The sequence below is a fragment of the Grammomys surdaster genome, unplaced genomic scaffold (genome assembly GCF_004785775.1).
Source record: "Grammomys surdaster isolate TR1022 unplaced genomic scaffold, NIH_TR_1.0 130, whole genome shotgun sequence".
Lineage (NCBI taxonomy): Eukaryota > Metazoa > Chordata > Mammalia > Rodentia > Muridae > Grammomys > Grammomys surdaster.
In genome coordinates, this window is record NW_021604588.1 from 1,681,000 (window position 1) to 1,704,810 (window position 23,811).

A 23,811-nucleotide genomic window follows, 5' to 3' on the forward strand; every position below is an offset into this window, starting at 1 on the left:
TTCTTGCACTTGGAAGGGAGATGATGCAGCCTGGTCTAAGGTTAGCTCTAGGCCAGCCAGAGCTGCTACATGTTGAGACACTGTCTCAATAAGTCAAAATTAATTTAAAAAAAATTTAAAACCCAAAAGATGAAAATACTTGAAATAAACTGAGGGCATAGAAGCTTATTCTCACAGAAAAAAAAAATTTAAACAGTATAAAAAATAAAATATAGCTGGAGCTTGTCCTAGCGGCACAGGCCTACTAATCCCTACACAAGGAGGAGGATCATAAATTTGAGTCTGAGGCTTAGAATGAGTTCCAGGTAAGCACAGTCAACTTAAATCCTGCATTAAAATAAAGTAAAACGTATAGAGATACATCTACCCTGCCTTCTGAGTGCTGGGATTAAAGGCGGTACCACCAAACCCAGAATAACAGCTATTTTTGGTTACTAGTTTATTATCGCCTGTTAGCAGACATGCTACTTAGGTGCTCACAACAACTTCATGTGAGTATGAAGCCTTGTCCCCACTGACTTACGTGCAAACTAAGATTTAGATTAAGCAATCAGTTTGAAGATAGCCTCTAGTTAGGATAAGAGGCTGGGTTCAAAGTCGTGTCTGAGTGGTGCTTGCCACTATCTTCAGTTACTGTCTTTTACTTTACTGCCCTCGTGGGTTTTCTAAGCTTTGAATTTCAGGTTATTTTAAGGGACAAGGTCTGACAGTCTTCCAGCCTGTTTACAGTCACTTGAGAAGCTGTGAGGGCTGTGGCTGGACAACTCGCAGAGGCTAGCACTAAAGGTCTAGGAAGTCTAGTGGGAGGAGCTAGGAGAGGTGGGGCCAAGGGACTACCTATCCCAGCATTCCGCGGGCTCCTCCCTGCGGAGCTCACGTCACGTGGGCGGTACTGGCGACATTCTGCCGTGGCGGCTGGGGGTTGCAGACCAGCGCTGTGGAGCAGGAGGAACAGCCGAGTGGCGCCGCTGGTCCTGACTGTCCAGTGTTTTAAAACCTGGCTGGAAATTGTAAGTAAGCAAAACGAAAACACAACTTTGGCATATTTTAATGTCTGAACTACTATTTTCTCCTTTCAAAAGGTCTTTGAAAAAGGATCCCTCCCCACCCCCACCTCCCCTACGGCACAAACAGAAATCGAGGTAGGTTGGGATGGGTCTGTAATTTCCGGGAGGGTGCTGCTGAAACTATACCTGGAATCTTTCAAGCATAAAACGAAACAGGGTGAGCGTAGACTTTTGATACGGACTTCAGATGAGAAGTAAAATTACTTAAAAGTTTTGAAATGTAAACGAGAATTCTTACTGTAAGAGTCCATTTCTCTTATCTCACTGCGTAAGGATTCCAGTAATCTTCTAATCCTTAAAAGATAGAACAGTTACTAATAATGCTGAAAGGGACAAACTTTGAAACCCATAATTATTTAACTTACCTATTTATGTACTCAGCTGTGTTTCATACCCAGAATTTAAAAAAAAAAACAAAACTTTGACCAAAATCTGTAGTAGTCTCTACTTTATCCAGGGATGAATTAACTTTTCTAACTAAATATGCCAGTTTTGTTTGTGTTACCAGTCTTTTTTCCCCCCCCTAGAAGATAGGGTTTCTGTTTGTGGCCCTGGCTGGCCTCGAACTCGAGATCCACCCACGTCTGCTTCTGGAGCACTGGGATCAAAGGCATGTGCTACCACACCCTGATTGCTTGTCCTTGGGTTTAAAAATCGGTTATTTAAATGTATTAAAAGGGTTTTGGTTTTGGTTGTTGTTGTTTTGTAAAGGCTACAGCAGGGACCCAGAACTACCAGTTTTTTATACTGTATCATTCCTTTGCAAATAGAAAATGATTTAAGAACTTTGTAGTAGACAAACTAAAAATAAAAATGTTCTAGGAAGCCTTTTGCATTGGGACAGTTTAAACAAAACAACCTGGTTCTTTATGAAAACTTTCGAGGCCCTTAAGTAGTGTTGATTGACCTGGATGCAGAGTCCACAACCAGATAACAAGCTTTGTTGCAGTCATCACGTGACCTTAGCTGACTCATTTAAACTTTTTTTTTGTCAAGTTTCCCTTCTAAGGTAGAGACACCTAGAGCTTCTGTAATAAACAAGTAACCAGAATTTAGCTGGTCACTTTAGAAGTGGAGTAGGGTTTTTGGTTTGTTTGCTTGTTTTGTGGGGTTTTTTAGTTTATTTTCTGAGGTAGGATCTCTTACATATCCCTGGCTTACCTGGACCCCAGTGAGGCCTGAACTCAAAGACCACAAGCCTCTGCCTCCTAAATAGTAGGATTAGAGAGTTGTGCCCCCGTGCTTGGCTGTCACAGTTGTGCATTTTATCCTGCAGATAGTTATTTTAGACCATTCCAAGGAATTAAAATTTCCCAAGGCGAACTTTGTTTAGAGAAGCCCTTGTTTGCCTTTATTTTCCTATTAAACACCAAGGCCACTATGAAAAGCACACACACTTGGCTTTCTGCAGCCTACACCGACGTGTTTCTGAATCCCCAGCACCCCTTGTAAATTGACCTACATATGGTTTTTCAGCATAGTTTTCATATTTTATCATAAATTTTGTGCAGTAAGACAAGCGTTTGTCAATAAGGTTATCTTGAACAGTGATTATATACGTGGACTTTGGCATTACAACTGATTGGACTTCCTGTACTGTTAGTCCCCCGTTGCTGGCCTGAGGATCGTAGGACTTCGGCAGATAACTACTTCTGAGTGGAGAGTTGTAGGGTTGTTTCAAATATTTAATGAAATCGTTTAAGTACAGAAGTAAAAACAGCAATTACTAATTGGGTTCTTTCTGTATAAAATATTAGAAAGATTATATATAGAACATGATTTTGATAACCCAGATAGAAATGGAAAAAGTTCATCTGTAATTTCATAACTTCTACAGATGAAATCGTGTTGCCTTTTAGTAACTCTGCTTTAGTACTTGACAAAACCAAGTTTAAAATGTTAGCTTTTGCCTTCTGAAGGTGTAGCTAGCTCTAACAGAGCTACCTGGATTTGCATATTTCTAACTTGCTAGAGAAAACAGAGGGCTTTCATAATTGCAGGTCCACTTAAAAGCTCTGGTGTTTGAGACCTTTTTGTATCCTTCAGCAGAGCTGTGTGCTGCCCTCATTTAAGTGTCATGCTGCCTTTGGCCATCTAGGTGGTGGTATTGCACTTGTGGTTCAGAACAGCTGCAGCATAAAGACTAGCACAGGAGCGGTCATTCAGGTTCAGGCAGAGGAGACTGCTGGCGGGTCAGTGTTGGTAGACTTCCTGTGGCTCTCCGAGTCATTCTGGAGTCATCCTAGGGAGTGACTTCAAACTTCTCTGCATAAAAGTAACGGTGTTTGTTGTTTGGCTGTTTGGTCCACCGTTTTAACCACATTTTATAGGGAAATGAGAATATTAATGACGTGAGTGCCTTAGAAGACAGATCTGTTAATGGGAGCTGTAAAAATACAGTTTAGACTCAAGGGGTGGTACAGATTTTTTTTTGTTGTTTTTTCAAGACAGGGTTTCTCTGTAACCCTAGCTGTCCTGGAACTTGTCCTGTAGGTCAGGCTGGCCTCCAGCTTTCAGATTCTGTCTCTACTCTGAGTGCTGGGATTGAAGGCGTGTCCCACTCCCCTGGTCCATTTTGTTGTTTTCAAAAAGGGTAGGATTTTAGAATAAAGGGAACTAACTTTAAAGAGAAATGTTTTCTTTAAATGTTAAACTTTATAGGACCTGAGTTCAGATCCCAGTATAGGAGTAAAAAGTATGATGTGGCTATGTAACTTTACCACAGGCTAGCTCCAGGTTCAGCAACATACCTGTTGCAAAAGGTCATTTGGCATAAGCTCCACAGGTTTCTAATGGGTCTCAGGGATGGTGTGTCTAAATTTGTAGTTCTAACAAACTCCCAGGAAATGCTAACGATTCTTGGATGGTAAGTTGAATATAGTATATATATTTAAAAAAAAAAGAAGGAGGATTAGTGGTAAACTGGGTCCAGTAGTACCTGGCTGTAATACCAGCTACTTAGTAAGCTGAAGGCGGAAGGAAGACTTTAAGTTTAGCAGCCACCTGAGCAACATAAAAAAGAAATTATTGTCATAATTGTTGCTTTGTTGCTTTGATGATGCCTCCCTAGTAGAAGTGGACATTCGGATCTTGGATTTTGAAAAGTTTATTGGAAGGCTGGGAACCACCGTTAAGAAGCACCTAATGGCCAAGCTGAAACAATGTGAACTGCAAAGAGAATGCTAGTGTAGAGTTTCAACCCATAAACTGTACTCATGTGTCCTTACTGATAACAGCTTACTGACTAGGCCAGTGAATAGAGAAGGGATGAGTCACAGAATGTCAGTGGACACACAGCAGGTAAGAAGGAACTAGGAAGGCACCAGTAAGCAAGCATTACTAAAGTAATTGTTTCATTTAACGTCTGTCTGTGATGCTAGCGGGCTAAAGGTAGAGGAGGATCAGGATAACTACATAGTCTCAAAGTGTCTCCCCTGAGATAATTATTAACTATAAAAGAAAAAGTAATTGATGGTGGAGATAGCATGCAGACCTAGTGGTCAAGGTTCATACTCCATAAGACAGGGACAGTATGAGCCTGAGTAACATATGATACCTGAGGACAGACACATTGTTTCTTCAGTGTTAGTTATTCGTGATAAAAATATCTAAAAAATTTTTTCTTTCAAATCATGATAAAATGTTACCCAAACTTAAAGTGACAGACTTTCTCCAAATTGACACTGTTCTTCCAAACTATCAAGGTCACAAAAGACAAGGTGAGAGATTGAGAAAAAGTAAAAACTAAATGTAATAAGGGACCTGTTTTAAACATGAAGATTCTTTCCAAGTTCTTAGAGTTTGCTGATGCAGATTTCAGATAATCGGGTCCTTCAACATAAGATTGGAGGTTGCAAGATACGTGAACCAACAGTAAACCATAGAATATAGGAAATACTTGCATTCATAGGCTTAGCAGATTAGAGAAGGTACCAGATATGATGTAAGGCCGTATTTTTAGGAAGTTAATTCTATTATGCCCTGGGGGTGTTACTTGTTTGGGGAAGGCAGTAGGTAGAATATGGGGTGTGGGTGATTCTATAAGGGAGCCACTTTGATCGAACAGAATCCTGGCTTGGAACCTAGAACAGAAAAGGAACATTAATAGACTTATCAATGTTAAATTTCTTGGTTTAAATCATGGCACCTTGTATAAGATACTGTATGAATTATGTAAGGCAACTACATCATTTCTGAGACTTTTCTGTAAGCCTAATTTAAAAATAACTCTAGTAGTAAGCTGTTGGGACCACGTAGCAGACAGTCAAAGGCAGCTTGGTCTACATAGCTAGTTCCAGTCCAGCCAAAGCTACATACTGAGATCCTGTCTACAATCCTAGCCCTTTGAATAGTGGGGATGGGATGGGATGGGTTGAAACAGGAAGATTGCCCCCCTCCCACCCTCATTTGAAAGAGAGACTCTGTCTCAAAAGAAGTAAGATAGGACAGGCTGTGGGGTTGCATGCCGTTAATCCCAGCATTGGGAAGGTCCCACCCTCGTTTGAAAGAGAGACTCTGTCTCAAAAGAAGTAAGATAGGACAGGCTGTAGGGTTGCATGCCGTTAATCCCAGCATTGGGAAGGAGAGGCAGTCCTGGCAGCTCTGAGTTTGACGTCCAACAGGGTTACATAAAGATACATAAGGATAACTTTTTTGTTTGTTTGTTTTGTTTTTTGGGACAGGGTTTCTCTGTGTAGTCCTAGCTGTCCTGGAACTCACTCTGTAGACCAGGCTGGCTTCGAACTCAGAAATCTGCTTGCCTCTGCCTCCCAAATGCTGGGATTAAAGGCGTGCGCCACCACTGCCTAGCAAGGATAACTTTCTTTATAAGACTAGATAAGAAGTGAAGGAAATAAGGTGTATCAACATGCCTATAATCCTAGTATTCAGAAGGCTAAGGAAGAAGATTGAGTTCAAACTTGACTCTCCAGAAAAAAAGTAATTGTGGAAGTTAAGGTAAAAGTAGGGGGTCATAGCCCAGTCTCACTGTATGTATAATTCCAGCACTCATGAGACTGAGGCAAGAGAGGCACCAACTGAGGCCAGGTTGTGCTGTGCTACTAGGGAGATCCAATCATTAAAAAAAAAAAATTGAGTCAGTTATGCTGCCTAGTATTAGATTTCTTAGGATTCTTTGTGTATTGCTGTTACCCTGTATGTTAGCCTAAACTAAAAGAAGTGTAAGAGTCATCAAAGGATTTGAGAGGAAGTGGGAAGTAGGAAAAGATTTTCTTTTTGTATTGACCAGAAGTATGTATAGTATCTGAATTGCTCTAGGCATCTAGTTTCTATGGTAAAATCCGTCCCTAAGAGGAGATGTTAGAACACTTTGCCCTCTCTCTTAAATGCCCTCTCTCACGCCACCTTTCAGGTTTCCCAAACCCTTGGTACCAGTTAGTGCCTAGGAGATTTCAATCATGGAACAGTTACTTGGATGTAACTACCTAGTACAATATAGAAATAAAAACAACTTTGACACAAGGTCAAGAAGCTGCACATAAATTTGGTTTGGCTGTTGATGCTTTAAACTGAAATTATAGACAGAATTTGAACCATGGAGTTTAATCAGGCAGGGCAGAGCAGATCCAACAGTGCCAATAAAGGTTTAAGATAGCTCTTTATGCTTGGTCTCCCTTCCCCATCCCCCATAAGCGTGCTGGCCATGTGCATGTGCACGTGAGTGCTTGCTTGGACGTGTGCATACTCACACCTGTTCTGTCTGTTAGCTCTTGGAGGAAAAGAACATTTGCAGCTGTTTTCTTGCCTAGCATTTTTTAGTTGTCCACTCTTGTGATGTGAAACATGTGTGTTCAGTAGTGAAGATTATAAAACTATCCCATCTAAATTCAGAACTAGATGTGAAGTATGAAGCTCTCATCATATTACTTTATGTATAAACTTTAGTGAAACTCTTCCACAAAAGGTAGGCAATTATGGCTATTTACTATAACCCTAGGAGGAAAATACTTAAAATGATAATCCCAGAAAAATCAGAACATTAATCTTTTTTAAACTTTATAAGTCTGTTCATTTTATTTTATAAATGTTTTACCTTTGTGTCTGTCTGCACTACATTCATGTGTGGTGCCTACAGAGACAGAACTAGAATTCTGGATGGTTCTAAACCACCAGAAGTTCTGGGAATGGAACCCAGTCCTTTAAGAGCAGCAGTCCTCTTGAGTACTGAACAGTCTTTCTGGCCCTCAAAGATGTTTAACACCTACTTTGCTTCTGAGCAGGGTCACTTCCTCTGTCTTAAGACTGGCAAGTTGGCTAAAGAGGTAAAAGAGCTTGTCCCCAAGCCTGACAGCCTACTTGGGATCCACATCCTAGTCCTCTAACCTCCACATGTGTGCTGTGGAATGTCCACACCCACAGTCGTACACAAAACAAATATAAAAATACATTAAAGAGATACTTGTGATAGGAAATGAAATCTGTGTAATAAGGAAAGTACAAAAATTCTGGCTCTTTATGCTATAATGATAAAACAGCAGCAGCAAAACCAGCAAAGTTGTATGCAGTTTCTGGGGAAAATAAATAAAACCAGGTACTGTTTTCCTCATGCCCTTTCTGCCATACAAAGATTAAAGCCGGAAGAGATGAAGTCCTGAGAGTCCTGCGATTGACATAAAGGCAATGGGCTTGGTCCTGAGGCTTTGAAGCAAGTAACGGTAGTGAAGTTGTCAGTGTTGGCATCAGGTCTTTCTGTGAGCATTTTTGGCTCCCTCTTCATTACTAATCTGTCACTGTAAGTATAAAGAATGAATGAAGAGGCTGGTGGTGGTTGGAGATCTGGAGCTCCCTTTTGGTTCTTGCTGGAATAGTTTGAAGGACCAGGATGGCTTGTCTAAACAGGCAACAATGGTAACTCTTTATTCATGAATTCTTGAGGTATAGCACTTGGCAGTGAAATTGGAGGGAAGGGTAGAATTTTCTGAGCCCTGGAGCCTCTGGGCTTTTTCTTTCTTTATGTTTTTTGGTTTTTGGAGACAGGGTTTCTCTATGTAGCCCGGGCTGTCCTGGAACTTACTCTGTAGACCAGGCTGGCCTCGAACTCAGAAATCCGCCTGCCTCTGCCTCCCAAGTGCTGGGATTAAAGGCGTGCGCCACCACCGCCTGGCTGGGCTTTTTCTTGATTAGTGAGCATGTAGGAGTGGTTTTGGTACCCCACCCAAATATTTCCTTAAAAATATTTCTGGAAACTGGGAGCTGAATTGGTAACCTAGTAACCCAGTCACCTGACCTTAAAAAGCACATTAGTACATATAAGCTGACTTTCATCTGCTATGAAAATAAGGCCCTGTGTTTATAGCCTTCTTGGGGCTCATTTGCATCTCCGTTTGCCATTGTAAATCCAAGAGTCTCTGAGAGAGCTTGGCGTTGAGTTGGGCCAACACTAGTTCCCCCTGCGTTTGCGGCCCCTGTTAACATCATCTTTCGTGTTCCTGTTCTCACGGGATTGAGCATCGGGATTTATATGAGAACTGCATGGTGGTGGGGCACAGACTATGATTTGATAATCTGGTGCTTCCTGTGTATCCATCTTCTTGATCCATGTGTTCTTGCCTACCTTGTGTGTGTTACATCCAGGATCATGAAAATACCTTGGGTCTATTGGTCATGCAGGGTTTAACATGTCATCTCAAAATGACAGTGTGTGTCAACCTACACAGATAAATTCAGCAGTGAGACTTGCCCCGTTGATTGCTTTTTTCAGCTTTTAAAAGAATTTTTAACTTCTTATGGTTAGGCGCTTAAAAATATTGTCTAATACTTTGCTAAGATTTTTCCTGGTTAGATTGAAGCCTGTGTTGGAAAGGTTGTCATAGTTACTGCTGTCCTCCTGTTATAAGGATATCATAAGGTACCTGTTTCACAAAAGTGAAAAAATAGCTCTTTTATTCTCAAAATGCAAAGATAGTAAAAAACAAAAAATAAATAAATGTAGTACAAAAAGAAAAAAAATCATATCAGTCCTTGTATAAATCCTAAGTGATTCAAAACCCAGTGTTCAGAAGAGTTAACTTCCAAATAGCTAGAGATAGTTTGACCTAAATTAAATTGTGGGGAACCCTATGAGACTATTGTCATCTACCTTGACTGGTGCAAATAACTGTCAAATGCATGTTTGTAATACTGTGAGCAACTGCAAAGCCCATATGAGTCGTCTGAAGTTGTATCCTTTACAGGTGTGTGACGAATTCCCAGACCATCCTGCAAACTCGACACCAGCGACTTGTCTGTGACTGGGTCCAGATAAAGGTCCTTTCAAGACTGACTTCACTGGATCTACTCCACCAGGTCTACCTTGACCCTACTACATCACTGTAAAGTGCTATTGGCGAGACTGCCTGCACCAACTGAAGACTCACCGGATCCATCAGCGCATCTGTTCCACCAAGCATAATCTTACCAGCAGAGCAGAGCCTCTGTGATTCTGCCTCCAGCTGATACTGGAGAAGAAAAACCGACCAGTGTGGACTAGACTAGACGCCTGGCTTTCCTTTGAAGGAGCTATTCTGTGATCTGTGCTGCTAGTAAGTGACTGACAGTGTTCTAGACTGGACTGGTCGCTGAGTACAGAGACTGAGTTGCAATTGCGTGAAGAATAAACTACAAGATCTTGAAGAACGCACTAAGGTGCAAGCCAGGTTCAACACTCCAGTGTTGCTGAACTGACAAGTTGCTAAAGGAAACTGTAACGGACTGATTGTTGCTTATTGCTTTCCTCTCTCTGTCATTGTTGCTTTGTGTTGTTACATTGCTTTGTGTTGTCTTTCTAAGCCCAGATGTTCTCCGATAATTCACACTGCCCTGATTGTGGGCAGCAGTGGTTCCCTAGTTTAGAACTAGGGCACTGGTTGTACCAAACTGAACTTGTTGAAAATGAATGTTACCAAGTGTTCTTAGACCGTATTAACAGGGCTGATTATTGCCCTGAATGTTACCCTGACAATCCTGCTAATAGAAGCCTTGTTCTGCCTTGGTCTTTCCCACTTGAGTGGGCACCTCAAAATCTCACCAGGTGGACCTTTGAAAAAGCTTGCCATCCATTTCTTCTGGGTCCTCCTCTGGTTAGAAAAAAGATACATGACTCCAGGGTAGCTGGTTTTAACCCTGCATTACAATTAATCTTGACCAGAACAGACAAAACTTTAAACAAGAAACTTGGCCAAAGCAAATGACTTCTGTAACAGAATCATGGAGACTCAAAGGGCTTTGTGTTCATAGCCTAGGGGAGAAGAAGAATTAACTTGTTTCTGTTTTCCTTCTCTTTTTCTTTCTTAATTTTTTTTAAGGTGCTGGGGATTGAATATGGGTGCCTTGTGCATGCTAGGCAAGTGCTCTTCCACTAAGATAAAACCAAGGCTCCCCCTTTCTAAGGCTGATTCAGACTGCTGTCACTACTCTGTCAACTGCTTAAATTGTTGGGTCTGCTTCTGTGGTCTATGCATATTTTAGCATAAATTTAGTTGATATTGCAGCCAGAGTATTTACCTAGAACCAAACTATAGCCCCTATAAATGCTTTAGAACTACCTGGCCCCTCTTGAAAATTACCACAACCTAAGAATTGACAAAATAATGTGGTCCTGGAGGGGAGGTCCCATGTTGTATGCCCCATTAACTGTTTTTCTATCAGTACCTGTTATGAGAACATGTTCTTGTAGCTGGATTCTAGATTCTAATAAATTTTAATACACTACATTGTTCTAATTTTCTCTTATATTGATCAATAATGAGAGATGTATGTATGTACATGTAAATTTTTTTCATATATATAACCATTCTTTGACACTGTTTTATTCTCAGTGTAAGTATTACAGTGTTGATAACTGGTCCTGTCTCATACTATTTGGCAATACCTACATAGGTTACAAAAAATGTGTTAATGCTGCCAGTTTACACTTACTTGTCTACATAACCAAAGACTCTTGTCTTGTGGTGACTGAACTCAATGGCCTCCCATGGAAATGGAAGAATAACCTATGCTATGAAATTGATAGCAAATGATGAAGCTTGACTCCATCTAACTTAAGAGTGGTTTAGTGGCTGCTCTGTCGTAGACGTGAGAGTGTGCTGCTAAACACGGCCACGTTCTGGGTTCTGTCCATGGAAGTCATGGACTCGGATTTGGAGTTAATCAACTTAGAAAAAGCTCCTTGAGACATCTGAGAAGCCACTGAACATTTTTAAAATTTCACTTAACGTGATCCAGTGCCTATGTAGAAGCAGAAATGTCAAGGACCCAGGTTCTTCTCTTTCCTCTCTAGGGTCTTTATGGTCTCTGTTCTCATGATAGTTCTTAAATGACTTCAGTAAGGTTTGTTGTGTCAGATATTTCAGTCACAACCAGAAGCAGGGGCTACCTGGCTTGCTTTCTTACAAGTCTTAATTTGGAAATAAAATCCTTTTGAAGTGACTCAGCAGATTTTTTTTAATCTCATTAGCAGGTACTGGTCCATACACTAGTCTGAGAAAAACTTGGCGAAGGAGAAGATTGCCCTGATATCGCACATCACCTCCACTGATAAAGCTCAGATCCCTTAAGTAGGGAAGTGGAGGACTAGTTGTTGATATGCAACACATCTTGCTTTTCCACGTGTGAACCCTGGCTTTTGTCTCTATAAAGGATCGATTCTAGTGAGCCACTCCTGTGTCTGCCCTGTCATGGTGGAGGTTCTCTACTGGTACATAAAATACACCGTGTGGTATTGTGTGCTAAATTGAGTGAAGTTAGTCATTAATTGCCAATGAGGTAATTCCTCCCTTACTGTTAATCCTAAAGCTCTTCCCAAAACATACATTTTAGAGACAAGTATTATTGCCTCTTCATTTTTTAGTTATTAATGTCTATGCACCAAGGACATAATGCTAAGATTCTACCTGTATGGGATTTAAATATTAGCAAACTAGAAACAAAATTTTTGTTTTAACCAACTCTTTAGTAGTATGTATCAACATTCAAAGAGTTTATGCTGTGGAGTTCTCGAAACAAGCAATGACTGACAGTACTTTTAAGTTAAATCTAACATGAGTCTTTGACCCAGAGAAAGGACTGAAAAAGTAGTCACTTTCAGTATGAAGGTTCATAGGTGGCATAGCACACGGAGTGTGTAATCTAGTAACAACATGTGGAAGAGCTAAACTGAGCAGAAAGGACATTTTGGAAGTCTTGTAGCTTAGGTCTTCGGAGTTTTTTTGTTTTGTTGTTTTTAAGTATTTTTTAAATATTAGATTAGGATACTTTATAGTAAATATGAATAATGGATTTTAAAATATGATTTAAGTTCTAATGATGAAAATCAAAATTAACTGAGATACTCTTCCAGTTGTATGTGCTACAGTCTCCATAGTGTGAACAGTTGATTAAAATATATATAATAGTAACATTTAAAAGACCATCATAACATCTTATTGTTTTCTGGCAGATTTGGGAATAGAAAAATTGGAATAAAATACTTTCCCCAGGAAGACTGCTCTTTGGGGTGTGGGTGACTAAGATTTTACTGTCCAAGTTACAGGGAAAGGGGCCTCAGCCAAGTGAATAAGCTAACGTAAGGCCATAGCATTCAAAGAGCATGGCAGCCTGCATATATCATGGCTGTCTAAAAGAGTGAATGAGGTCAACTTGAAAACTACCTATTTCCTCCTGAGACAGGGTCTTTAGAGACCAAGCTGGTCTTGAATTCACAGAGCCTCCTGCCTCTGCCTCCCAAGTGCTGAGATTAAAGGCGTGAACCACCAAGCCCAGTAAAAACTGCGTTTTATGAGAGAAAAATAATAGCTTTTTAGTTTCTGGGTTATATTCTAATTTGGACACTATTAAATGGCCTGGACATTTTAATGGGTTTCAGATATGTGACAAGGTGCTTGCCTCGTACTGTGTGTGTGCACTTACCATCACGGAACACAAAATGTTCAGGACAATGAGGCAGAAAATAGAGAAAAGGGCAAAATCATAGCCAATTAGAACTTGATGCTTCAAGTATCAAAAACTTAAATTTGATGGCAGGACAAGATTGGTCTTGGGTTATGAGCCAGAGTAGTTAAGCCATGTTGTCTCAGGTATGAAGCTTGAGAGGGAGGTCTGGAGAACAAATGACCCAAGGTAGATATAAAGATCCTTTGTATCTTAACTATGAATGTGATATAAGTTGATGTTACCAGAGACTTTCTACAACATTGGAATAAACATGTTATGGGTCTGAGCTGGGCATGGTGGCCCAGGCCTTTAATCCCAGGACCTGGGAGGCAAAGGCAGATACATTTCTTTGGTCTACATAGTGAGTTCTGTGCCAGCCAGCCACCTTGTCTTGGGGCTGTGTCCGAGGGTTGTTGAGTCTGCCAGTTTACTCAGGCTGTATATATTAAGAGTCCCAGTTCAAACCAAGAGCAACTGTACCAGGGTCAGGGACCTGTGCAATGTTTACTGGGGTTTGGTTTTGTTTGTTAGGGTGATGATTAAAACGTTAGGTGCCATAGGCAGACTGCCTGACCTCAGATCCTGACTACCTTTAGCTGTGTGTTCTAGAGTAAAGCTCTTAACCTGCATCTTGGTTTGAAAATAAGAATTAGAATAGTTTCTACTTTCTTCAGTGTTGCAAAGATTTGAGTTCTGTGTTTGGCTCCCAGCACCAAGAAGGCACTCTATTAAAGACCAAGGACAGCGTTTGATAAATAGTATCAATCACAATTGTCAGGTTTGCTGTGTTCTTGGATGCTAGAGCAGGAAGGCAGATCGTTTCACGTCCACCATGTTCTTTTACCTGTTCTTTCGAGAGCCTTATCACACCCCACTGTTTATACATTTGTGATGATGTCATTTGTGTCTAAACTAATGTCCGGCAGTCTTTTGTTCTGTTTATAGTGAACTTTATTCCCAACCTCGTGTTCTTTGCTTCCTGATACCTAGCCCTTCCCTTCTGTTCCTGTCTTCTCCAAATCTGTGTCTTTCCTTGGTTTCCACAGGTCCCTTTGGCAACACAAGAGACTTGTAGATCATGAAGGATGAGTAAGGCCTGGCTGCCCTGCCAGTCCTGGTTTTCCTCCACGCAGGCAGCTTTCCCTTGCTCTGTCTTCTTTCCAGCTTGTTACAAAATGCGTAGGCAGCTGTGGTTGAAGCTTCTGAAATAGAAGTTCACCCATGTGCTCCTAGTTGTCTTTATAGGGCCTTATGGGGACAAAATAATCTAATTACTTTTTTTCTTGTGGTGTGTGTGGCACATGCCCGTGTTTTGTGTATGTTTGTATGCATGCACATGTGGTGACTAGCAGAGGGTATCAGTTGTTTTTCTTTATCAGTTTTCACTTTATTTTTACTATTTTGGCTAAGCCAACTGACCAGGAGGCTTCTATCTCTGTCAGCCAACCTGGGGTATTTGAACTTGGGTCCTCATGTTTGTACAGCTAGTGTTCTTACCCATTATTCATTTCTGAGAGTGACTCATTACCTTAAACACAGAAAAAACTGCAGGATATAAGCATGTGTATGTCCCAATCTGAAAGACATTTACATTTTGTCACATTTGCCAGAAAAATGTAAACTACCATTTGATATAGTCTCCATGAGTGGAGAATGACTCTTAACCAGTTCCACACCTTAAAGAAGATAAAGCATAAGGATCAGGGTTACAAGGTTAGGGTTAAAGTAGACATGATCCTGAGAGAATTAAGCCAAGTTCTACTTAAGTAGAAAAATGAATTACTATGGGACACTGAAAACCAACATTTCACAATTGAACTTGGAAGAGATTCACTAAAAATAAATGTAGTTGTGCCAGTTGAAACACATTCTATGCTTTGTAGGAAAGATACCATCAAATACCTTTTTTGGACAGCTAAGAATCAGTTTTTCTTGTTACAAAAAGTCTCCCCACAGCACACTTTGATTACTATGAGGCATGGCCTCACTTTTGTTTTCTAACATGACTTTCATATAGCTCAGGCTGACCTGGAGCTTGCCATGTAGCCCAGGATGGCCTCAAACTCATGATCCTTCTGCCCCTGCCTCCCAAGAACTAGGAGTGGCTGAAGCCAGTACATCCAGCTTCTGCCGTCACATTCTGTGACTTTCCACATGAAAGTTGCTTCCTAATATGGGCTTGTCACTGCTCAAAAAGATTTGCATGATTCTGAAACAGCCGCCTCCAGATCGCTCAGATACCAGACCATATGACATTGTGAGTTGAGGTAAAAAACATGTTTGTCCCATTTCTGTTCTGCGGGAATGCTGTTTCAACCCTGTACAGAGGTGAGGGCTTGCATAGCTGCCGGGCTGACGTCAGTGAGCTTGTGAGGAGAAGCGTATGCTGAGCCTTGAAGACATTTCTGTGATAGTTCCTTTGCTGCTGCTTTTTCCTGCACTGTAGACATGCTGTTTGTCATAATGTTAGAGTAAAAGACACAGTAACCGCACAAGCTTTAAGTTAGACGACGAATGGAACACTAATGACCTAGGTTTTCCTTGGCTGTTGATTTCTAGTCCACGCTCCCTCCTCTACGTGTTTTCTTTCACTGTAGATTTTAATCATTTACTCAGTCTAGAACTTCCTGTAAATGGAATCATTTGACATATTTTTTTAGTGATTTTTTTAAAATGCGCTGATTAAATCTAGGGCCTTGCACAAGCTATACAAGTCTGCCACTGAGCTATACCTACAGCCTTGTTGTTATAATTAGTATACTAGAAAATTCTCTCCAAAGTTCTTACTTTTACTGTTATATTTGTTGCCAGGAGGCTGGTTACAATAGCACATGCCTGTGATCCCAGCACTCAGGCAAGGAGGATTGCCTAGGCTGTATAGAAAGTTCTAGGCCTCCCAGAAATATGTACTGAGTTGATGTCTCAAACAACAAAGGAAGGAGATATCCTGAGAGCTAGGGGTGTAGCTCAGTGGGAGAAACAGTTGATAAGGCTGGATGAGGCCTTGTGTTAGCACACACATATGCACACGCACAAAAGCTGGAGGTTAAAATAAGAACTTAAAAAGGGAAAAAGAGAAGATGGTCTTTAGGTTTGAGACACTTGTAAACATCCATATCAACAGAAAGAAGGGTGTGTTCTAGGTCTCCATTCTCTGTAGTTTATATACCACATGCATTCATTTTCTTTTTTTAAAAAAACAACATTTGTATGTTTGCATTACATGATTGTGTATGTGGAGGCTGTGGTTGGAGGGTAACCTGTGGAAGTCGGAGTTTTTCCCACTATGTGGGTCCTAGCACTCAATCTTAGGTTGTTTGTTTTGTAGTTTATTTTGCAGTATTGGGGATTGAACCTCAGGTCTTGTGCATGCTAGGCCAGAGCCATACCACTGAGCCTACCCCTAGCCCTTGGTTATCTGTTTTAGGGGCAAATGCTTTTAACTGCTGAACTGTCTCACCCCTCATAATTTTTAAATATGCTTTTCAAACAATATACAAAGTTTTACTGGACACTGGGCACTATAATAAATAGATGAGGTTGAAATGCATAAAAGTTTTAATATGTGAGAGTACCATAGAACAATTCAAAGAAAGCTGGCTTTATGTGCCTCTCAAGTAGGATTTCAAAAAGTATAACACTTTACAAAGCTCTGTCCCTTGTGTTATTGTGTTTAACCCTTGACCTCTTTAATAACTAGTGAAGGTCAGGTAGCTTACTGAAAAAATTGTGTTCAACAGTTAAGACCGTACAGTGACTTGATTTTTAATGGCCTAAAAATGGCTCCTGACTTTGCTCCTTTTGAGGAAATCTTGTACTTATTTTTCTTCTCCTGAACATCACAAAGACACGGCATGAATGGTTCTGTGTCTCCGTAATATTCCAAATGTGTGCTTGCTGCATCTTCCGGCAGCACTTGAGCAGTTACTCCTTCATAAGTGATCAAGCACCTCTGATCTGAGTGACCTAAGGGGATGACACGGCCGGAAACGGGCAGCTCAGGACATTCACAGTGACTGCCTCCATGTCTGCTTTCAAGAGGGTTTCATGTCTTAATTCAAAGTCTTGTAGGATCCTGCTCTCTTGGTCTTACTGTTTATACTCTTGTAAGTCTACTAGGGTGTTTTAGGAGGTGGTGGCATCTGTACGAGAATCAGTCCTGGGAGTTTTTCTTTCCATTGTCTGGGGTTGGGATATGATGTTCCTGAGAGCCAGAAAGCAAAATAACACAAGACAACAGAGATTTTATTCAGGGCTGAAATCGGTGTTTTACCTTTGAATGGATAAAAAGTCATTTAAATGTTTGTTTTTATTTTATTTTAGTTACTGTCTACATTCCTTGCTTCTTGCTTCCAAGGGAAGCATGAGTCTTTTGGAACTTGGGACAAGAAGAAAACAAGGTATCTCCACTACAAAACCCAGACACTAAAAAGATGTCCCAAACTTTGAAAAGCCAGGACACAAACATGAGCGATGGTGGCTACAGGGATCCTGTGGGAGGTAAGAACTGGCCTCACAGCACCGAAGCCTCTGCTGTAGAAAATGGGGGCTGTGTTAAGGAAGAGTGTCTCCAAGGACCAGAACCTTAAGTGGGTTAGTTTGTTAATATTACTGCCTTTTTTACATTTACTGAGTTTTACATAATATCAAATAATTATAATATTAGAAATATAACTGTTTTAGATGCCAGTAATTATCAATGGTCATCTTAGCAAAACGCTGTGCATCTTAGAAAAAGACGGTGGGCTCTTCTTTAGAGTTCTGTTTATTAAATAAAGAAAGCCTGTGATTTAGAGGGGACCTTTCTTTTTTTTTTTTTTATTGGATGTTTTATTTACATTTCCTATGTTGTCCCCTTACCCCATCCCCCACCCACCCAGGAACCCCCAATCCCCTCACCCCTCCTCCTTCTTCTCTGTGGATGTAACCTCTATCTACCCCCCCCCCCACTCCCACCTCCCCACCCTCAAAATTCCCACCCCCTGGGGCATCCAGCCTTCATGAGGTCAAGGTTCTCTTCTTCCACCTATGCCCAGCAGGGCCCTCCACTCTTACATATTCAACTGAAGCGCTGGATCCCTCCCTAAGTGCTCCCAGGCTGGTGGTTTAGACCCTGGGAGCTGTGGTTGGTTGGTATTGTTGCTCTCCTCATGGTGCCGCAAATACTTTCAGCTCTCCTTCAGTCTTCACTCTAACTCCTCTATTGAGAACTCCATGATCAGTTAGTTCAGTGGCTAGTTGTGAGCATCTGCCTCTGAGTATGTCAGACTCTTGAAGACCTCTGAGGAGATATCCATATCAGGCTCTTATCAGCATGCACTTCCTGACTTCCACATCAGCATCTACCTTTGGTGATTGCACATGGGATAGATACTCAGGTGGAGTGGTCTTGAAACAGCCCCTCCTTCAGTTTCTGTCCCTCAGTTTGTCTCCATATTTGCTCCCTTGAGTATTTTGTTGCTCCTTCTAAGAAGGACCGAATCACCCCCACTTGGTCTTCCATCTTTATGGGCTTCATGTGGCCTGTGAGTTGCATCTTGGGCATTTCAAGATTCTGGGCTAATATCCAATAATCAGTGAGTGAATACCATGTGTGTTCTTTTGTGATTGGCTTACCTCACTCAGGATGATAATTTCTAGTTCCATCCATTTACCTAGGAACCTCTCGAATTCATTGTTTTTAATAGCTGAGTAATACTCCATTGTATAAATATACCACATTTTTTGAATCCTTTCCTCAGTTGAAGGACATCTGGGTTCTTTCCAGCTCCTGGCTATTATAAACAAGGCTGCTATGAAGATAGTTGAGCATATGTCCTTGTTATATGTTCGAGCATCTTCTGGGTATATGCCTAGGAGTGGTATAGCTGGATCCTCAGGTAATACTATGTCCAATTTTCTGAGGAACCGCCACACTGATTTCCAAAGTGGTTGCACCATCTTGCAGTCCCACCAACAATGGAGGAGTGTTCCTCTTTCTCCACACCCTCGCCAGCATCTACTATCACCTGAGTTTTTAATCTTAGCCATTCTGACTGGTGTGAGATGGAATCTCAGGGTTGTTTTGATTTGCATTTCCCTGACGACTAAGGATGCTGAACATTTCTTTAGGTGCTTCTCGGCCATTCGAGTTTCTTCTGTTGAAAATTCTTTGTTAAGCTCTATACCCCATTTTTTAATAGGGTAATTTGGTTGTCTGGAGTCTAATTTCTTGAGTTCTTTGTATGTATTGGATATTAGCCCTCTATCAGCTGAAGGATTGGTAAAGATCTTTTCCCAATTTGTTGGTTGTCATTTTGTCCTATTGACAGTGTCCTTTGCCTTACAGAAACTTTGCAATTTTATGAAGTCCCATTTGTCAATTCTTGATCTTAGAGCATATGCCATTGGAGTTCTGTTCAGGAACTTTTCCCCTGTGCCCAAGTATTCGAGGCTCTTTCCCACCTTCTCTTCTATTAGTTTCAGTGTATCTGGTTTTATGTGGAGGTCCTTTATCCACTTAGACTTGAGCTTTGTACAAGGGGATAAGAATGGATCAATTTTCATTCTTCTACATGTTGTCCTCCAGTTGAACCAGCACCATTTGTTGAAAATGCTGTCCTTTTTCCACTGGACAGTTTTAGCTCCTTTGTCAAAGATCAAGTGACCATAGGAGTGTGGGTTCATTTCTGGGTCTTCAGTTCTATTCCATTGATCTTCTTGCCTGTCTCTGTACCAATACCATGTAGTTTTTATCACTATTGCTCTGTAGTACAGCTCGAGGTCAGGGATGGTGATTCCTCCAGAAGTTCTTTTATTGTTGAGAATAGTTTTCGCTATCCTGGTTTTTTTGTTATTCCATATGAATTTGAGAATTTCCTTTTCTAACTCTGTGAAGAATTGAGTTGGGATTTTAATGGGGATTGCATTGAATCTGTAGATTGCTTTTGGCAAGATGGCCATTTTTATTATATTAATTCTGCCAATCCATGAGCATGGGAGAGAGGGGACCTTTCATAAATGGAAAGTCTTCATCCTGCTTTCAGGGGTGTGTGTGTGTGCGTGTGCGTGTGCGTGTGTGTGTCTTGTCTGTCTATCTGAGAGTGAGTGTGAGTATGTGTGAGTCTCTGCATGTATGTTTGTGTGTGTGTGTGTATGTGAATCTGTGTATGTGTGTATAAGAATCTGTGTGTGTGTCTATGTGAGTCTCTGAGTCTCTGTATGAGTATGTGTGTCTATGTGTCTGTGTCTCTGAGTGGTAGTGTGGTATAGAATAGACAAATACGAGATAGTTTTTTCAGAAGAGAAAGAGGACCCCAGTTGTTTTTTTCACATTGTGTTTATTTCTCTGTGTGTATGTGAGTGCATGTGAAGATCAGAAGACAGCCTATAGGAGCTGGTTCCCTCCTCCCACCATGCAGGTCTCATGGATCAAATGAGGTGTCAGCCTGACAGGAAGTGCCTTTATCTGCTGAGCCCTCTTGTTAGACCTACTTTAAATTTTTCACTAAGGAAGTTTTTAAATGTATAAAAGTAGAACAATATAATGAGCCCCCATGGACTTAACATCCGACTTCATTGGTCTTGCCTGTCTTGGCAGGGCTGTAGCTAACTGGTAAATATTTGTCTAGCATGCAGAAGGCCCTGCAGTCCATCCTACCTCTACAGAGGAAACAAATAAAGTTCATGAGACAGCTAGGAGAATACAAATGACAAATATTTGGTGATGTTAAGAAATTACTCACGGGGGGGTACGCCTAGATCCATCTATTATCTGCCATGACAATAAACCTTTTTGGAACCAAAAAAAAAAAAAAAAAAAAATTACTCACTTTCAAATATGGTAAAAGTGTTATTTTTTCTAAAGAATCCTCAGCCTTTTAGAGATGTATACCCTGGTGTTTTAGCTACAAACATGAGATGTCTAGAACTCGGTTTGTTAAGATGATGGAAGGGAAGGGAAAGGGGAGGGAGGTGTACAGATGAAAAAAGCGTGTATTTCTGTTGTTGTTGAGACATGGTCTGTCTCTGTGTAACACAAGCTAGCCTTGAACCCACCATCCTCCTGTATCAGCCTTCCAAGTGCTTGAATTGCAGTAAGTATGTGCCACCACCCTGATTAAGAGGATATATTTATTACTTTATAGGATTTACAATTAATTTATAACTATTAAGTATTACTTTAGCAATTTCATTATATTAGTATTAGCTATTAGCATGGACAAATTGTTTTACCCTTGGTAGGAGGCCAGAGAAGTAAGGTTTAGGAAAAGTGCATTGTAAATCATGAAAAGGAAAAGTGTGTGTGTGTGTTTGTATGTATGTATGTATATAATTGCAGACCTTGTTTGCTATGGGAGAAATGTTTAAAATAAAACATTTTTATCTTACTAGATTCTCAAAACGTTTTGGAAAATGATCCATCAGTAAACTCTCAAGCACAGGACACCACAGTCACACCGAGTAACAGTGCAGAAGCCCAGACCATACATCCCACATCTGATCTTCAGGAAGACCATCATGAAATAGGGGGCAAAGGTCAAGAGCATGCCAACACTGGTAACAGGTCAGAAAGCTCAGTGGAACCAGCTTTAGAGAAACCTCCACTGGGTAAAGCGGAGCTTGAGAGCAGCCCGAGTTCTCAAGACACAGAGCAAGGGCATCACCCCCACTTGGAACATGTGGGCAAAGACACCCTGGATCCGGATCCTAACTGCTCTCAAAGCGACTTGGGAGGAAGAGCAGGTGCACACCTGGAGAGCAGCTCTGAAGTCCCCCCAGAGGGGGCAGGTGGCAGAGGTGAAGCAGGTGCACACCTGGAGAGCAGCTCTGCAGCCCCCCCAGAGGGGGCAGGTGGCAGAGGTGAAGCAGGTGCACACCTGGAGAGCAGCTCTGCAGCCCCCCCAGAGGGGGCAGGGGGCAGAGGTGAAGCTGCTCAGGAGCTGCTTACTGAAGACTCTACCGATGCCCAGAGTCCCAGTCATTCCAGTACAGGCCCAGGAAGCCAGGATTTTCTGAGGAGGCGACTGCCTGCAGCAGGTGAGAGAACTCTCTGGACTGCTATTAACCTGCTTGTGTTGCCCTGAGAATGTGGTGGAAGTCATTCACAGCAATTGGATGCTGGACAGGTTTCCAGTCCCTAGATTAGCTCAGTCACTGTATTAACTGGCTCCCTACACATTTAAATGTTCTTTTGGTGTGTGTGTGTGTGTGTGTGTGTGTGTGTGTGTGTGTGTGTGTGTGTTGCCACAATGTACTTATGGAGGTCAAAGGACAACTCTCACAAATCATTTCAGCTCTGCTAACATGTGGCTCCTGGGAGCTGAACTCAGTCACCATTACCCACCTAGCTGTCATCATGGCCCTCAAATTACATTTTTAAAGAAATGTATTTTGTGTTTTTAGATGTTTTCTCTTCAGGTATGTCTGTGTACTATGTGCATGCCTGTCCTCAAGACAGTCAGAAGAGGATGTCAGATCACCTCAAACTGAATTACAAATGGTTGTAAACCATCATGTGGTTGCTGGGGATTGAACCTTGGACCTCTGGAAGAGCAACAAGTACTCTTAACCACTAAGCCATTGCTCCAGCCTCACAAATGACGTTTTTAAGTATTGTTTTTATTTACTGTTTATATTCATGCAATATGACAAAAAAGGAACATAACTGATGAAAAAGTCATATTCTTGTTTCTTATGAATTATGACTTCAAACTTTCAATTATTTTGTCTTTTGGAAAACAAAATATGTAAATCAGCAGGTGAATGTGTATAAATCAGTGAGAGCACATACACACAGGTAGATGCTTGGTTAGTTTTTGTTGTTGCTCTTATTTTGAGATAATATCTCACTCTGTAGCCCAAGCTAGCCTCAAACTCACAGTGGTCTTCCTCCCTGAGATCCAAGAGTTCAGGCATGGGCTGTCATGCCCAGTACTTTCAGTACTCTAAGGGGCTCTGTCTGAAATGCCTGTCTTCTAGTGCCAAGACATAGTATTCAAGCATTGACTGAGCTGATAATTTACATCCCACTGCTACTCCCTGATACCTAATATGTCCCATGCATTTTCCATCATAATAGTCTGCTCAGGAAGCACTAGCTCACTTCTCTCAGTGTTATTTCTCTGGCATCCTACCCGTAGCAACAACTTGATGAATAGTTTTTGAATGAGAAAATGGATGGATGGATGGATGGGTGGATGGATGGATGGATGGATGGATGGATGGATGGATGGATGGATGGATGGGTGGATGGATGGATGGATGGGTGGATGGGTGGATGGGTGGATGGATGGATGGATGGATGGGTGGGTGGATGGATGGATGCATGGATGCATGGATGGGTGGATGGATGGATAGATGGATGGATGGATGACGAATGGGATGGGATGGACCGTTGTCTACTATTACAATTCCACCATTGTAGAGGTTCATCATGAGTAAAAAATAAAACCGTGTTTCAAATGGAGTGTTTGTGTGGAAAAGAACCTAATATGGAGAAATGAGCTAATCAATGATTTTGGTTTGCATAAAGGGAAAATTTGCAAAAGTATAGGCATCCTGTCTGTCCTGTAACCAGGTAAGAGATAAAAGATACTGCCCACTCTTACATTGTCTACGATGTTCCTTCTCACTCTAGAGGCTGGAAGTCATGAAGAAGAGACACAGTTGGTGAAGGAAAAGGAAGAGGTTGCACAGGATATGTTGAGAAAGACTGATAAAAAGAGTCTCTGGACCTATGGTGAGAACAAACCTGATACGCTACAGTTAGTTTACATCATTCACAGATCCTTAAGGAAAATGGATGGAAAACTATGTTGTTCAAGCAATTTTAATT

At 41.3% G+C, this 23,811-nt stretch overlaps 2 protein-coding genes across 6 annotated transcripts in view; both read left to right on the plus strand.

Annotated features, from left to right (window-relative positions):
* The window catches only part of LOC114614152 (torsin-1A-interacting protein 2), a 32,977-nt gene that overhangs the window by 4,437 nt on the left and 4,729 nt on the right, over window positions 1-23,811 (plus strand). The window contains exons 2-5 of one of the 4 annotated variants that reach the window (XM_028759642.1): window positions 1,083-1,142; window positions 17,319-17,495; window positions 21,369-22,013; window positions 23,614-23,715. In XM_028759642.1, the coding sequence (XP_028615475.1) occupies window positions 17,429-17,495; window positions 21,369-22,013; window positions 23,614-23,715 (814 nt within the window). In that variant the 5' untranslated portion in view covers window positions 1,083-1,142; window positions 17,319-17,428. Of the gene's footprint in view, window positions 1-913; window positions 1,011-1,082; window positions 1,143-9,500; window positions 9,608-17,318; window positions 17,496-21,368; window positions 22,014-23,613; window positions 23,716-23,811 lie in introns of those variants that run through there. The other 3 variants (XM_028759651.1, XM_028759632.1, XM_028759660.1) reach the window with 3 other exon arrangements.
* On the plus strand, window positions 869-11,492 carry Tor1aip2 (torsin 1A interacting protein 2). 2 transcript variants are annotated; one of them, XM_028759673.1, is made up of 3 exons: window positions 869-1,010; window positions 1,083-1,142; window positions 9,260-11,492. In XM_028759673.1, the coding sequence occupies exon 3, from the start codon at window positions 9,860-9,862 to the stop codon at window positions 10,253-10,255; it is 396 nt and encodes a 131-aa protein (XP_028615506.1). In that variant the 5' UTR covers window positions 869-1,010; window positions 1,083-1,142; window positions 9,260-9,859; the 3' UTR covers window positions 10,256-11,492. The 2 variants fall into 2 exon arrangements, with proteins under 2 accessions (XP_028615506.1, XP_028615517.1); XM_028759684.1 differs by lacking the exon at window positions 1,083-1,142.